We start from the raw sequence: 17,958 nt of genomic DNA, 5'->3' as shown, positions 1-17,958 counted from the left end.
TAAAGGAAGAAAGGTGGAATGTCAGATGAAGGCAGAAATCATCATGTAAGCAATTTATATGTAAAAAAGATTCACAACGCGTTCAGGATTACACGGCCAAAATAAAATGAGTGTGCTAAGATACTACAAAACTGTAATTGTTTGTGTACAGTTAGAGTCCCAAGCGCTCCCATTCTCAAATGACCTGAGCTTGCACAAATGTCTTCTATATTTTCTAAACATAGAGACATTTATTATAAAATAAGTTTTAGTGAGTAATGGTCACTTGCTAGCTGATAGGTAGAAAATTAATGAAAATGAAATACAATGAAATCTAATTCCACAATGGCATGTCTTCCATCAGACTCTGCTTTCAGAATCAGTGAAGCTCAGAGCCACCCAGACCTCTCCGGAGATGGGAATGATGATGATGTCCATAAAGAAAGTGGTACAAACATACTAAGTGGACCTGGAAGGAAAAGTTGGGGGAAGGGAAAATGGAAGTCAAAGAAATGCAAATATTCTTTCAAATGTATAAAAAGTCTCAAGGAAGATCATAATCAACCATTGTTTGAAGTTCAATTTAGCTGGCACAGGAAAAAAGGAGATCCACTAGCGTTTGCAACTGTAGGTTTACTTTATACGAATGTCACTCACAAGGAGAAATCCAGCTGTTGCAATCCTATGTGGATGCTTGTGCTAATGAAAACGTTTACACTTGTGCATGGACATGACAGCAATCCAAGCCATCCTCTGCTGGCTGTAGCTGGATCTAGAGGCATAATTAGGATAACTAATCCCATAACAGTGCAGTGCGTAAAGCACTGTGTTGACCATGGAAATGTTATCAATGAGTTGAAATTCCACCCAAGAGACCCACATCTTCTCCTGTCAGTCAGTAAAGATCATGCTTTACGAGTATGGAACATGCAAACGGACACTCTCGTGGCAATATTTGGAGGTGCAGAAGGGCACAGAGATGAAGTTTTAAGTGCTGATTATGTTCCTTTGGGTGAAAAATAATAACATCCTGTGGTGCGGATCACTTCCTTAAACTTTGGAGGATCAATTCAGAGGATGATTAATGCGATTAAGGGATCTTATGATTACAATGCACATGAAACGAACAGAAAACTCACTTTCCTGACTTTTCTACCAGAGACATACATAGGCATTACCTCGATTGTGTGTGTTGGTTAAGTGATTTGTGAAAACAACATTGTGTGCTGGAAAGCTGCTAAAATGGAATGTGATGTAGATAAAATTAAGCCCAGTGAGTCTAATGGGACTATTCTTGGGCAATTTGATTACAGCCAGTGTGACATTTGGTACCTGACGTTTTCTATGGATTTCTGGCAAAAGATGCTTGCAGTGGGTAATCAGGTTGGCAAACTTTACGTTTGGGATTTAGAAGCAGAAGATCCTCACAAAGCCAAATGTACCACACCAACTCATCATGAATGTGGTGCTGTGATTCAACAAACCAGTTTTAGCAGGGATAGCAGCCTTCGTATAGCTGTTTGTGATGATGCCAGTATTTGGCTTTGGGACCGACTTCGATAAAATATTTTCCCTATTCACAATGAGTGTGTCTTCTGTGTACAATACAATTGATGTATCTTGCCAGTAAGGCCACATAGAGCATTTAGAGTTGTCTTTCAGCATTCAGTCAGGCTGAGCTGAATGTAATGTTTACATTGTTTACACCCTTTGTGCTGTCTCCTGCTCAGACTCTACTGGTTTTAATAAAAATGTATGTTCATAAAGCCAAAAAAAGAAATCAGTGAAGCTTAGAGCAAGTTTTTAAACCACTATAAGACAAAATCCTGAAAAAGAATAAAAAGAAAAATGGTGGTTGCTACGTCTCCTTTGGATATATGAAAATTTCAAATTAGCAGGTAAAGTGGAGAAATAAACTTTAAATAAGAAAACTAGTTAGGAAATGTAAAATTAATAATGCATCAATATACAAAGCAAGTCTGTATATTATCGGTCTGTAGTATCATTTTGAGTTATTTAATGCCAGTCTCCTGTGGCTGAGAACAAGGGAACAAGTATTTTTCTGAAATATTATTTTTAATGCCTATACACGATTCCATAATATTTTTTCAGTTCCCTATTGATGGACACATGGTTTGCCTATATTTTAAATTAGAAACAGAATAAAATTAAATGACTGTTAACATAGGAGAAATTATTTCTGCCAGAGTGCATTACACAATCAGTCTATTTCGATTGTACAATTTAAGGTAACCCTTTTTTTTTGTTTTTTGTTGTGTTTTTTTTTGCTGATAGAATACGAATGTCTGTTTCCATATATAACATCTGGATTACCTCCAAAAACAGAATTAAAAATCTATGTTGGTTTTTATTGTTTTCTGTAATAACACGCTGAGCTCCAATGTCTTTGTATTTGTAATCCATATAAGATATTGGCATTTTGTATGTCTACAGTGAAACAGAAATAGGAGGAAAGCTTAATAGCATGAAATTACTGGACAGAAGCCAGTCCATTAGCTTTATAAGCTAGTCTAGGATGGCACTCGAGCCTCACTGGTACATTACATGCTGCGTACAAGTACCTAGCACTGACATGAGAGATGATTAACCTACCTTGAATATGTTCCCCACCTCATTACTGAAGTGCTTCAAAAGTCTCAGACTAATCCACTTTTTAAAAGAGCACAAATGAGCTTTCAGAAATGAAGTTGAAGCTTTTAGTTTTAAAGATAACTAAACTCAAAGCATTTCACTTCAAAATCGTATGCATATATTTAAGGCTTAATTAAGGAATAAGATTAAAGTCAAAGTATTCTGGCATTATTAAATGCTGAAATATTAGCTTAAAAATAAGAAAAACAATTTATTAAAGACCTGACAATTTATAAAACTTACTTTGAACAAATGTATTGAAATTGATGAGGTAAATGTTGAATATTTAAGTTTTAAAATAATACATATATTTTATTCTCACATGAGATACTCTACAATATTTAATTTGTAAGATAAGAAAACAATAATGATTTTCTCCTTATGGCCAAGTAGCAATACCTTTGCAGAATCTACATTAATGAACTTTATTAAAAGAGGAAATTCTATTGATAAATATTAGTGAATTACTCGAAAGAACATAAATCAAAACATTTTAGATAAAGTTATTTTAAAATGTGTTTCTTTATTATAGCTCCATAAATAGATTTTCTAATTCTTGGAGATTACCTAATTTTTTTAAGGGGAAAATATTTCCTCTAACCCACTATAAGAGCTGCCAAGCATGAAATGCAGAAATTATCTACTATGCATAATATTTATCCTTTTCTTTCATAACAAGAAGAATATGTCAATAAAGGTATTACAAGCATTCCGCACTTCTAAAGTTGTTTTTAGTGTGTAGCACAACAACCTCGATGCAATATTGTTGGACTTCATAAGTTCTGCTAGAGTCCTGGGTTTTCCTCTAAAAGACAAGACCTCCCAACAACTACAGAGAAAGAACTTAGCCAATTCATTTTATAGGAATCCATAAGAATTCTTTGACTAGGAATAGTCAATGCTTCCTGAACTGCACTTGGTAGGTACAGCTCTAATATCACCAACATCAATGAATAAAAAGTAGTAGCTATGAAGTAACTGATACTCAGCATTCTTTTTGCTATGGCAGCAATACACCAGGTAACCTCTGTTCAAAAAAAAAAAAAAAGTAAAATCCAAAGTATTTGGAAATGATAAAGCAGGTGTTCTAATTCATTCTAAATAAATCAATGCCTCAATCGTACAAAATGTTTCTGTTTGGTAGATGGCATTACAGCACTTATCAGTGAACAATGGAGGAGAAGCTAATAATATTAAATACCTATATTTAAGGGAGAAAGATTCAAATCCCTTTGCGCAAAGAATAGCAAGTACCCAAGTTTAGAAAAACATCCTTTGCTGACGCACACCATTCAGGGAACAAGGCTCAAGTGTGGTAAGCACTGTGAAGTATGGAAATTGATGATGCAACGGTAATTCAGCAAAACGAAATCTTAAAAACCTAAGCAAACACCAAAACCTCAATTAGCAGGAATCATGAAGGCAATGAGGTGTTACACTAAAATACTTTATGTAACTAAGCTTACTGCTTATTAGCTTGGAGTATCAATTTTTAGTGCCACTGGAAATCTTGCATAATTACACATTATGCACTTAATCCCCTTATTACCATATTAGTGGTTACAAATATAAACTTTGGAATTAGATTGCCAGCAGCTCTGTTACTTTCTAATTGTATCAACTTTTAGAAGTTACTTAACCTCTCTAAATCTCAATTTCTTTGTCTATAAAACAGGAACAACAGCACCTATCACAAAGGATTGTTGCAAGAATAGAAAGATAATCCGTATATATAAAGTACTTAGAACTGTGCCGGAAACACAGGAAGTACCCTATAACTCTCATCATTACCATCATCATTGCTATTATTCAATAGGGAATTATGAACTTAACTGTATATTTTATTTGCAATTCAGCACACATCAATTACAGTAGATGACATTGTAACAGACAAACGCGCTTGGGAGCTACGAAAGTGTGTAAGCTTTTATCCCCACTCTTGGAGCCCTTAGCATGCTTTCTTTTGGTAAGTTTCTATCTTTCCCTTAATATTCATCTGTTTCCACTCAGTGGCATCTAAGCTATCCAAGATTGTTGAATTAATAAGCCTAACTTTATACTCATTGCTAAGTCAATAAACTCCACCCTTTGGAGCAGCTATTTACTCACTGTCCAGATTTTTTTTTCCACGTATTTTCAGATTTTTCTGTTTCGGATGTCTAAAGTCACTAAAGGGACACTTGTAGTTAATAAATAAAAGGCTAGCTATTAATGGTAATATTGTTGGATATTGTACAAGCAAATAAATTGACAAATTTTCTTTGCAGCAAAACATATCTTTATTACCTTCATGTACACAAACACTAAGTATTTGCATGTGGAAAGACATATATGTGTATGTGCTTTATAGCATATATTAATAAAGTTGATTATATTATGTATGAAAACATAAAAATATGATCCAACATGTTAAGAAACCAAGCAAATTTAACCCTATGGACATTGACATAAACTAGGGAAGTAAAAAAAGTATAAAAGGGTTTTATATAAAGTAAAATAGAACTAAAAATATGTCTATCCAAAGGTCTAAAAGCAAAACAAAATCTTATGTAACATGTAACACAAATAACTATTATACTGAATCAAAATTTTCATCTTAATCCAGCTAAATACATAACATTACTAAGAACCATTATTTTAGAAGGGTGTAATTTGAATAGTAGCAACCTTTAAAAACAATAATGAGTCTTTTAGAATTTCCCTCTTCTGCAGAGAGGGTAGGTTTTCAGATCAAATTAAGAAGTAAAACAGTAAAGAATAAATCCATTTTCTTGTGGATGAGAAACATTTCACCTGATGATTAAATAAAAGCGGCAAGCCACAGGCCACTCAGATTGGGGGTAGGGGCTGTTGCCTCTCCTTCTTTGTCAAACTTCCCTCCTCACCACCCACTTCACCACATCCCACTGTATAAAACCCACCATGGGACATGCTTTGAAATTTGATGCTAATTCATTCCTGTCTATTCATTCCTGTTAATTCATTCACATCTGATCACTAAGGCCCATTAATCAATGGTATAAAATTTTAATCTTCCTTCCAAAAGCTTGTCAGCATCACATTACACACATTATGATACCCAATAATTATTTGAGGAATACTGATGAGAAATGCATGCCTTCTAAATCTGTTCACGCAAGGCCCAGGACTTTCCCAGTGAGAATTGATCACTCCCTTTGCTGAGCAGTTTGTCAAGCTCTTCTCACAATCTTACTGGTGCTAAGCAATTAGTTATGGACCATGTCAATCTCTCACCTTCATTAGACTTTGAGATTTTGAATACTGAGATTGGGGATTTATAAACTATCAGAGTATCTACTATTTCCTGAGTGGTTAGTAAGCGTAAGTAAGCCACTGCAGTAAGTTCTTTATGGGCATTATTTCATTCTATCCATATAAAAACATCCCTATTTTACATACGAGGAAACTGAGGCATAGAAAGTTTAAGAAACATTCCAAATAAGTGAGGGGGCCAGGATTTCTATAAAATTCTGTCAGATCTCTGAATCCACTTATGCTACTTACTTTTTGACTAATCCTTGCTTTTTAAATACTAAGTAATCAAAAACTAAATGAATTAGTTAAATGTCTTGAATGTCTGCTTTGTGTTTGACACAGTACTTGGTATCTCCATATGTCCATAATCAACCCGAGTGAGTTTGAGTAGGAATAGTTTTGCCGATGTGACAGACAGATAACTTGTCAAGGGACCATGAAGTGTCATCCTACAGTAACAGCTGAGCCTGTGACACGGCGAGGGCTATTCTAAGGCCCCTGGACCTCTATGGGAAACACTGCACCTCAACTTCTAAGGAAGTTGTGAATAAGCTCAGTGTTTCTGATGCTAAAGATAACTTTAAAAATATGAAAAACAAAAGTGAAAACTCTCAAAACCAAGTACCGGGAGCAAAAGGATTATGTTATTATATGACACGTACTATTCACATAAAATCGTAATATTTAAAATTAATGTCAAATAAATAAATATGTCTGATTTTCAAACTGTAAGTTAAAGAAACATCAACACAAGCAGTGTTCTGAATGTGTGGATTTGGAACTTTTATATTAACTCTATCTTTTTAATAAGAAAGTAATTCAACAAGACACTGCTATGGATGCACATAAACCTGGGAGCTCTTATACAAGTTTTCATTAACATAGGAACTTGTTCAGAATTTAAATAGAAAATTAATATTGTGTCCCTCCTTTTGGTTTCTTAGTACCACAAAATTTAAGATTCTTATGGTATGCCAAAAGTAACTTTAGAAATACATTTCCCTCTTAATAGCAGGGACTATCATAAAACCTACCTTGTGTAGTAAAAATCAGAGGACTACTCCAGTCACTCCAGACGCCAGGGCCATCCAATCTCTTACCCCTCACTTGAACCTCATACGAAGACCCAGGAAGCACACTGCCTACTAGCAGAGATGTAGCTGAAACAATCTCATCAGTCTGTTCAATATTATTGGAAAAAACACATGAGAGCATCAAGTCAACGTGGAACCTTTACCAAAACTGATCATAAGCAGGTCTCAACAAACTTCAAAGAATTAAAATCTTACAGAGTAGGTAGCTGGCCACAGTGGAATTAAACAGACATCAATAACCAAAGAACATATGTTGTCGCATTAGCCAAAAAATTTTTAAATAGTGCCTAAGTTCAAGAAAACAATCACAATGATAACCAGCAAATATTTTTAACTGGATGATAGTGAATATTGACCTTTCAAATTTTGAGACATATACCTAATGTTGCTGCGAAGCTTCAAGCCACTGCTGACAAGTGTAACTCACATGTTAGAAAATGATGTGCAGGGTAAACAGAACTATAAATGTTCCTAGAGGAACACATCACAGAGGAAGGGCACGAATAATATTAAGAACCTGGGCCTGATGATAAGATACAGTGAATCAAAGTACAGTTTACAAACTAGAGGGAAAATATCTAAGAGACCTAACTCTGCATAAAACAACCACTAGCTAAAAAGTGCTTAGCAAATAAATTCAGTTTTCAAATGCTATACTCGAAAACTCGCCGGCCTCTGAGACTGTGGGGTGCCACAGACTGAAAATGGTAAAAGGATGAGGAACGCATTAAACGGTATCAGATCACCTATACTGGTAGTATTGTAAGTCTTATTTTCTCCGTTTCACAGACGAGAAAGCTGAAGCCCAGAGAAGTCTTCACTCTGCTTTACCATGCTCAACATAAAGGATACCTATCCTGCTCTTTATGAACATAAATTCTTAACAAAGTTAGCCTATATCTAAAAAAAAAAAACAGTTGCTTACCTCTAAATGACATAACAATTAGTTTCATAAAGTGCCAAAGTCCTTGCATGGCCCAGGAGGTTCATTAAAATCTCCTCCTTCTCCTCCCTTGCCCCACTTTTTTTTAATTGCACATTTATTTATTTTTACTGGGATAACATTAATAACATTCTATAGCATTGGGAAAACTGGACAGCTACATGCAAACACAATGAAACTAGACTACTCTTCCCTACTCTTTTTTGATGCATCTACTATTATTCTTACTCTCACTCACTCCCCTGGCTTCCAGCTTCTCATCCAACTTAGGGCCTCTGACTTGCTGTTTTCTCTATTTGGAATCCCATTCCCCCTCTAATGTCACCTTCTCAATGAGATCTTCCCCACCTCCATTTACTATTACAACCCACCCTGTCCCACCAGCACGATCAAACTCCTCTTATCCTGTTCTACTATCCCAGTGTATCCTGATGAGAGCAGAATAGTTCCTGACATCCAGTAGGTACTCAATAAATATTTACCAAAAGAATGAGAAAAGGATTTAACGTACTTAACAGTACAAATGCATTCACGGCATGTAAACAAATATATTGAGTAATAAAAAAAAAGATTAAATGTAAAACCAGAAACCAGAGGATATCTGTAGGTGAAAAAAAATTATAATTATGAATTCGAGTTTCTATAACCAGACTTCCTGTAGCCATTTAACTGTGTGTGTGTGTGTGTGTGTGTGTGTGTGTGTGTATAAATGGGAGAGAGAGAAGAGAAGGGAAAGGGAAGAGGGGAGAAGAAAGAGGAAAGCAAGATCACAATCAAATATATATTAATCTTTTTTCGGAGGAGGAACTTTTTCTGGCACTAAATTCTGGAGGAATTAGTCATGTTCCTCAATATATAACATGGATCCATAAGAGATAGTGTGTAATGTCAAACAATTTTCTAAAAGCATTTTACAGAAGATGCAGAAATGCTGTTTATATGGTCATTTCCTATGCTGATCTTCAATAAAAGCCAGCAATATAATATTAAATTATAACTGCTTCTGCTCTACAAAGAATGTGCACACTTGGTAAGGGGGGGGTGGGGGGGAGGGGGCAGTGGGGGTGGGTGGGGGCGGGGGGCGGGGCCGCACTTTCTACAGGACCTGGGGATCTCACATTTACTTTAGTTACATCTCAACGTTTCCTTTTATTTAGTAAAGTGTACTTACTTCTCTCATATTTGTTGTAGAATTCTCTGAATATTTCACTTGATATTGAAGCTGAAATGGTAGCAATGTTGGGCTGGACCAAGAAATCTTTAAATGACCACTATCTGTGATTTCCATACGCAAATCTAGTGGTGGATCAGGTTTCACTGAAGGAAAAAAGAGAACACTTTTAAGTCAAGCAATTTTTATGATAATCATAAAATGAAGTCAAATCGAACTTTTAGCATATCCTGGTCTTTCAACTATTTAAAGGATGACCTTACTCCAGGGCTAATTATATAAACAAAATATTGGGTCTTCTCTTGTATCTTATCATAGCATTCTCATTTCCTTCTCCCTAAGTGATAAAAACCATAAATCACCAAACGAGGTTATTTTGATAAACGTGAATCCCTGCTGTTAAAAAAGTCTGCTTAACTTTACTTAACCTAGCATTTCCCAAACTTATTTGAAGCCTTTCCCCACTACACCTACCCATTTGTTTTAGTGGGTAACAAGAAAGAATTTTGCAGAGCACTATTTGGAAAATGTATACAGATTTTGCATGCAAAACTTAATGCAAATATGAATGTGAATTAATGCAAATATGCATGCAAAATTCAGCAAATCATTTAATTTTGAAATACAACAATCCAGACACACCTACTCAAATAACACACAGCATGCATATTTTAAATGTCATAAACAGCATTAGCAGGCCCTGGCTTGTCACCAGAAATGGGGATGAAATTTCTGAGCCTAATGGCGTATTTAACCTGGTAAATGATTTCTGAGTTCATATGTATACATATGTGTTTATGCATGCATATGCATTTGTGTATATAAATATGGAGATATGTGGCTACGTGTATAGGTTTAAACTAACAAAACCTTTAAATTATTTGTAGAAACAATGTAAACATCTTACAATAAAGGATTGATTGAATAAATTTATCCCTACAAGGGAAATCCCTACAAGGGAAATCTACACAGCCATTAAAAATCATATTGAGAAGAATATTGAAAATGTTTAATATTGTTAGTTTTAAACGTTTATTAACCCCAATAAACTTTAATTTAAAAAAAGTTTATTAAACAACACTATACTTGCATTCCTGATTTGTAAAAAGTAACAAATAAAAAGCATATGTAAAAATATGTATTAAAATAGAAAAAAAATGCCAAAGGATAGAAAATAGATGACTCATTTTTCTTCTTAGTGCATTTCAATTTCAAGATTTTTACAATGAATAGGAATTACTCATGCACATAGAAATAATCATAACTTGAAACACTGACTGATTTGAATTTTATTTTCAAGAAATAAAATGGTACATAAATATTTTTCACATTCTATATTTTCAGAAATTTGGATATAGTTTTTCTCTTTTCCTTGAGTCAAAATTAATAGTTTTTTACTTTACGTGACATGTCACAAATTTTAGTTACTTTAAAGAAGGGACAGCTAAACATTAAAGTCTAAAAAACACAGTTGAAATACACTGAGTTTCCATGACTAAAAAGCAAAACAAAAACACCAAATCATAAAATATAAACTACTGTACATTTCCTACCTGCCTTAATATTCCTTAATATTAGAAATCTAAAAATAATTTTTCCCAGGCCAACCTATATACTCAGTCCCAGATACACTCCCATCTATCAGCTTATTTCAGAGCAATAGTCCTCAAAAAAGTTGGCATTACTCTCTCCACTTTGCATCCCATTCCCTAATCAACCTACTCTGATCATGTCTCCCTCCTTAACTGTCCACTGAAACTGCTCTTATCAAGTTCACTACCCTTTGCCACATCCGATGTCAATTATCTGATTCATTTTACCCCACCTCTCAGAAGCATCCCACACACCTTCTCATTGTGGGGGAAAAAGAAAAGCTTTAATACTTTTTCCACTTGGCTTCCAGATTACCACACTTCTTTACTCCTCACTTTTTCTGATGATTCCTCAGTCTTTGTCTCACTGAACTCTAAATGAGTGATTTATACAACCCCATAAATATCTATATGATAGCGACTCCCAAATATTAATCTCCTCTGAACTCTAGGATCATATCTCCCACTGCCTACTCAACATTTCTTCAGTTTCTAAAAAGCGTGTCAAACATAATGTGTCATTCACCTAATCCCCGCCAAATTTTCCCATCTCAGTATCTAGTACCACCATTCACTGGTATGCTCAAGTCCAAGCCTAAGTGTTATCCATGATTCCCCTCTGTCCTTCACACTACACACTCAATCCACTAGGGAGTTCAGTCAGTACCATCTCCCAAATAGATCCGAAGTCTGCTCATACTTCTCCACTGATTTAACCCTAAGCCACCTGGACAATTCCCACAGCCTCCTATCTGGACCCTCTTTCACCCTTGCAACTATCCTTCCCCTCTTCCCCATCAATTTCTTCTTCCCATGTAAAGTAACTATTAAATATGCACATGTATGCGCGCGCACGCACACACACAGACACATGCATACACCTGATCATATAACTCTCCTGGTTCAAAAGCTTCCATTGCAACTAGAAAAAATCCAAACTCCATAACCGTAGCCTATGATATGATGTGGATACGGATAACTCTGACCACACCTCCAAATATTCTCCTACCTCATTCACTCCAAACACAAGGATCTTCTCTTTGGTTCCTTTAACAACCAAGCTCATTTCATCTCAAGGGTTTTGTGAACGCTATTTTTTCTGCTTGTAGTACCTTTTGCTCTGGATTTTTGCATGGCTATCTCTTTATTCAACTCAAATGTTATCTCCTAAAAGAGGTTATCTATGACTTCCATAGTTGAAATTACAACCCTTACCCCCTAATACTCTCCATCACACCATTTCTTTCATGGCACTTAACAATTTTTGGACTTTATAATATACTTTGTAATAACACCTAAATACAAGAAAAAAAATTCCCCAAAATTGTCCCTGAAAAAGATAAAATTCTTTTTAAAGTTTTTAATAAAGTCTATCATAGCACTTTCTCTTTATTTAAAAAAAAACAATTCAATTCAATGATGGCTCCAAATGCTTCTGAAAATCACCTGATAGATTTGGTTTTAAAAAGAGATGATGATGATATTTAATACACATTTTGCATCTTTTTTCCTGAGGTAGAACTTCGTGACTGAATTGCTGGGCTATCATTGTAATAATGTTGTGAATATCATAAATATATCCCTAGATGACAAATTATTTGAAAGCCCTAATGTTAAAATATAATACTATATGCAGATTCAAAAATTGTCATATCCCTGGTAACTTAGAAAGAAGCAAAGAAGAAATTGTGTGGCAAATTATGTCAGATACCTTAAAAAATGGCTCTAGTGATGTCAAAAACAATGATGAAAAGCTGCATATAAAGCATTTATATACAATTATTTCAGGAAATGTAAGTGCAGAATAGTAACACTGTTAAATTATATATTATATGTAATATTGAATTTAACATATGTACACAAAACTGAATTAATGGGTCAAATACTTTAAGTTAACATGTACCTGTTCTTTTCACATTTGTAGTTATATATTCAAGTTGATCAAAAGAAATTTGGGTCATCCTTGTACTAAAAATGTGGGGCATTGCCTATTATTTGAGTTTTTCCCGTTATCAGATTTGTATAGTAAATTACTCTTTGTTTACTTTTTTGCTGTTTATCTCTGCCTGCTATTATTTGTCCCTGCCCTATGAGGCAAGAGCTTTGTCTCATTCCCCACTGTTTCCCCAGACCCTAAATCATGGGTGTCTAAGAAATATTTATTGAAGGAATAAATTCAGGCCAAAAAAAGGCTTCTAATTATTTTCATAAATAGTTGTCTGAGATGTGAAAAAGTATTAACACAACAATACATATCCACTAGACAGATCCAGGATTTCAAGAAATCAAACTGTTTACAAGAAAGAATTTAGTTATAACTGCAGAGATAACAATACCACTGTTAAATCACTCCAGAATCTGCTCCAGATACACCCCACCCCCCACCCCAGCACTACAGTTACCATCATTACAGTGTTGGTTAAAGCAAGGTAAGCTAGTGACAAACTTTTCATCAATCTTTAACCTGTTTGGATGACTCCTGTTTAGATTTATGATCTTTCCTACGCGCAACTTACCGATATTTATAGGCTGAACTGACATTAGAGGTGACTGAAAAACGACTCCAGCAGATGTAATTTTCAAATACATGAAAAGAGTGTAGTTGAGTTTGGCTGTTGGCACTGGCACACGACATTCATAACACTCATGAACACTGCAGTTGCACTGAACAAGCTGAAAACTGCCTTTCTGGGGGAGCAGGGGTGACTCTTCTAACACTTCTGGCCTATATGAAGAAAGAAGAACTAAATGTTAATATAGTTGTGAAGGTACTGGACATATTGAAAATGTAGGACACAAAATCCAAATTGAGATAAACTGCTCTGGACACCCACCTTAAAGGGCATCTGGCAAAAAGATACATTATATCAGGGAAACAAAGATAAGTGTTAAAGCAGGTTAGCCATCAGAAATAATATAAGCAAGACAATAGTGAGCAACGAGGACGTACTGATAGGTGAGGAAAATTGCTATCCTAAAACCCTATATCCAGAGAACATATCTTTCAAAATAAACATGAAATAAAGGCTTTTTTCAGACATGTCAAAACTGAAATGATTCATCACTATTAGGCGTGCATTATAAAAAATGCTAAAGGAAAACCTTCAGGCAAAAAGAAAATGATAGCAGATGAAGTCTGGTTCCACACAAAGAAAATAAAATTTAACTAAGAGGGTAAATATTTACTTACTATTTAACGCAAAAATAAAAACCATGTAGTATAGGGTTTTTAACATAGGTAGAAGTAAAATGTATGACATTAGCACCAAGCTTCGGGAGGAGGAAGATATGTCAGCATGCAGTGAAGTGGTATAATATCACTTCGAGGTATAATATCAGGCTATAATAAGTTAAAAACCTATATTATAAATCCTAAAGCAACGACTAACATAATAATGCAAGAAGTTATAATTAATAAGCTACAATATTCAAGCCAATCGACTACTAGTGTACAGATAGAAAAAATAAGATTACTGGAAAAGAATAGAGAGCAACACTTACATGGAAAACAGAATAGAGACCAATTTTTTACAAAGGTTCAAAAGCAGTTCTGTAGAAAAAGGGTAGTCTTTTTAATAAATTGTGCTGGTACAATGGGATAGCTATACACCGGGGGCGGTGGGGGTGGGGGGAGAACTACTTTCAAGCCATACCTCACACCAGATTCAAAAATTAATTCAAAAGAGATTATCAATTCAAATTTAAAATCTAAAGCTATGAAACTTCCAGAAGAGAGCATGGGAAAAATTTTGTGACCTTGGGTTAGGTAAAAATTCTTAGCTGCAACATCAAACGCGTGATCCATAAAAGAACAAACTGACAAACCGGACTTTTGTCAAGATTGAAAACTTCTGTTCTTTGAAAGACACAGATAACAAAAAGCCAAGCCATAAATTGAGAGAATACGCCAATCATCTATCCAATAAAGAACTTGTATCCAGAAGATACAAAGAACTCTGAAAACTCACTAATACTAAAATTAAAAATCCAATTAAAAAATAGGCAAAGATTTCAACAGTCACTTCACCATAGAAGGTACAAGAATGAAAATAAGCACGTAAAAAGAACCCAATATCATTAGTTATGCAGGAAACACAAATTAAAACCACAACAAGATACCACTATTCACATATTATCATGGCTAGCATGAAAAAGATTAATCATACAAAGTATTGAACAGGATATAGTGAAATTGGAATTCTAACGCTATGCTGGTGGGAAAGTACAATGATACAACTTTGGAAAACAGTTTGGCAATTTGTTAAGTTGTTAAACATACACCTACCATATGATTTACACATTCTACTCCCAGGTTTGCATCCAAGAGAAATGAAAGCATATTTCCTTAGAGATTTGTGTACAAATAAGTACAGAGACTTGTAGCACCTTTATTTGTAATAGCCAAAAACTGTAAACAACTAAAATGTTTATCAACAGGTAAATGGATAAACAAATTGTGGTATATCCTTATAATAGAGTACTACTCAGCAAGGAAGAAGAATGAAACTACCAGTAAATACACACAACATGAATGAATCTCAAAATCATGCCACATAAAATCATGACAAAAGTATTGTATGATTGCATTTATAAAAAATTCTAGGGGCGGCCAGATAGCTCAGTTGGTTAGAGTGCGGTGCTCTTAACAACAAGGTTGCCAGTTTGATCCCCACATAGGCCACTGTGAGCTGCACCCTCCACAACTAGATCGAAACTACTTGACTTGGAGCTGAAGGGTCCTGGAAAAACACACTTAAATAAATAAAAGTTTTAAAAAAGAAAAGAAAGAAGAGCTTATTTTAAAAAAGAAAATTCTAGAAAATGCAAAGTAACCTGTGGTGACAGAAAGCAGATCAGACATTGCTGGAGGACGGTGGGGGGCAGGCATGGTAGTGGTAGGGTACCACATGTAGGGGTGGAGGGTGAGATTAAAAAGAGGCAGGAAGGAATTTTGTGATTGGCAATATATTCATTTTCTTTATTATAGTGATGATTTTATGACTGGTTTCATTTATCAAAAACTATCTTTATACTTTACATATGTACAGTTTATTGTGTGTTAATTATTTCTCTAAAGTTGTTTACAACAACAAAAATCTAGGAAAAGAAACTTAAGCAATACTTTGCCAATCATTGTAAACCTACAAATGAATGGGTTAACCTTAAAAAATAATTGTAATTAGCTGGGTAAAGTTACCTAACTCAAGACACGAAGAATAATATAGCATGCAACCAAGACACAGAGAGTGGTTATTTCTGATTTTCAGTGTTTTTTTTAATCTGCTTGGTCCCCTAGTCTAAGCCTTGCTGTAAATGAGAAGACTTCAGGGTGGAAGTAGGCAGGGGGGGGATACAATGCCTCAAATTCCCGTCTTGCTTGAGTAAGCCCCATTCTGTCCATAAATACCTCTTGCCTTCTATTCAAGTCACTCTATACTTTTTAAAGAACTTAGAGATAGGGGAGAGTATTAATATTTAAGCATGGTCACTGCCTTCAGATATCTTGCAATTCTTTGGGGGGAAAATCTGTAAGTGATAAATATACTAATTAAAAATTCAGTGTGGAGGAAGTGTTGCTTTAGAAATTGTGCCAACTAGCATATACATGAGCATTCAGATATAAACACAACATGAAAGAAATGGGCCCTAATCTTTCCATACACATCCCACTAGTATTAAATGTTTTGAATTATGATACACTTTCATAATTTATCATAGACCCTAGTATTAATTTAGTCCTAAAACGATCGATCAGAAAACATTTACAGACCTTTCAATGTGCAAAGCCGTCTACTGGGTACTGTGTAAGGGATAATGAGAAAAGCACACTGAATTAACACTGAGATTTAACTGAAGTTCTGCTGTTTGCTTATGAGCCATAAGACCACAGACATGTAAGCGCATTTTGTGAACCCCCGTTTCCTTAATCAATAAAATAAAGAACATACCTGCACCACCTATTTTACAAGATGGCTATGAATATCAAAGGAAATTATATGAAAGTATTTTTGTAAACTTTAAGTCCTGTACACCCATAAAATACTTTCTTTAATCAGAGGTGCAACGGTGAAATGACTTAGCATTTTCAATTTTATCTAAATGTTTAAACAAAGCCAATAAAATACAGTTTTTAAAAATGTCACACCATGCCTTTTATGAGTTTTTCAAATATTAAAATAAAAGCTTTTATCAAAAGGGTATAAAGTAAATTGAATCCATTGTGGTATTTTATGTCAGAAGCTTTGACTGAGGAATTCCCAAATCTTAAGGCAAAAATAGAACTGAAGAGAAAATAAGACATATATTCTCAACTACTACTTTTTAAACAATAAGAAATTCTAGTGATATTTTTCTTTTTTAAAACAAAAAAAAGGTATAATTACACTGTGTTAATTTAGATGATCTTGCCAATGCCATCCTTTTCTAAACACAGTGGACATTTGTAGGATAAATTTGATTACCAATTAGATTAACTCTGTGGTTTCTCTAACATTTCACTGTTAATCAATTTCACTATTTAATCAATCTTCATTTTCTTTATAATTTCAATATACACAAAGAAAATAAAACATATAGCATATATCCAAAATTACATAATGACTATATATAACATATACTATATAATAGATATAACAGTAATTCAAAATTTGTTTTTCTTGAAGCATCTCCATTCTAAAATTTTCCAAACCACCACAACAAATAACCCCATCATGAAACTCTAAGACTCAATCTAAAACTAATTTTTGGATGTTCTAAGCAGGAGTTAGGAAACCACAACCCAACAAACCAAATATACCTGTTTTGTACAGCTTGTAAGTTAAGATTGGTTTGTTACATTTTCAACTGGTTTTTAAAAAGAAAAAAAAAAGGAAGTATGTTCTATGACAAATGGAAATTATATGAAATTCAAATTTTGGTGTCCATAAACATAGTCATGCAATTTTCAATCCCAGCAATAGTCCAAAAATGTAGACCTGGAACTCATCTGAAGTCTTGTGCTTCCATGTTCAGTGCTCTTTTCATTACATCGTACTTGTCTTATTATCATATGATAAATTTTACTGTTACCATTGTCATTTTATTTAGGAGATTAAGAAAGACATTAGTGGCTCCAATTAAACAATATTTTAACTGTGTCATGTTAATATTTCTATAAATAGGAACATTAGAGAATTATAGAATTATTTCAAAGTATATTTTTCCTCTAGGAAAACATTAGATATTTCTCATATTTATGACAGCAGTTTTTCC

General features: G+C 34.4%; 1 protein-coding gene and 1 pseudogene across 11 annotated transcripts in view; one reads left to right on the top strand and one right to left on the bottom strand.

The window, feature by feature from the left end:
* On the top strand, positions 1 to 2,098 carry LOC117027622 (polycomb protein EED-like; annotated as a pseudogene).
* Positions 1 to 17,958, bottom strand: part of LEPR (leptin receptor) — a 76,844-nt gene that overhangs the window by 25,213 nt on the left and 33,673 nt on the right. For all 11 annotated transcript variants that reach the window (XM_033115555.1, XM_033115551.1, XM_033115547.1 and 8 more), the window contains 3 exons: positions 13,224 to 13,432; positions 9,116 to 9,261; positions 6,942 to 7,086 (listed from right to left, as the gene is read on the bottom strand). In XM_033115555.1, the coding sequence (XP_032971446.1) occupies positions 6,942 to 7,086; positions 9,116 to 9,261; positions 13,224 to 13,432 (500 nt within the window). The remainder of the gene's footprint in view (positions 1 to 6,941; positions 7,087 to 9,115; positions 9,262 to 13,223; positions 13,433 to 17,958) is intronic.

The sequence above is a fragment of the Rhinolophus ferrumequinum genome, chromosome 9 (genome assembly GCF_004115265.2).
Source record: "Rhinolophus ferrumequinum isolate MPI-CBG mRhiFer1 chromosome 9, mRhiFer1_v1.p, whole genome shotgun sequence".
Taxonomy (NCBI): domain Eukaryota; kingdom Metazoa; phylum Chordata; class Mammalia; order Chiroptera; family Rhinolophidae; genus Rhinolophus; species Rhinolophus ferrumequinum.
Note: the sequence above shows the minus strand (reverse complement) of the source record. Positions and strands in the feature narration are given on the sequence as shown.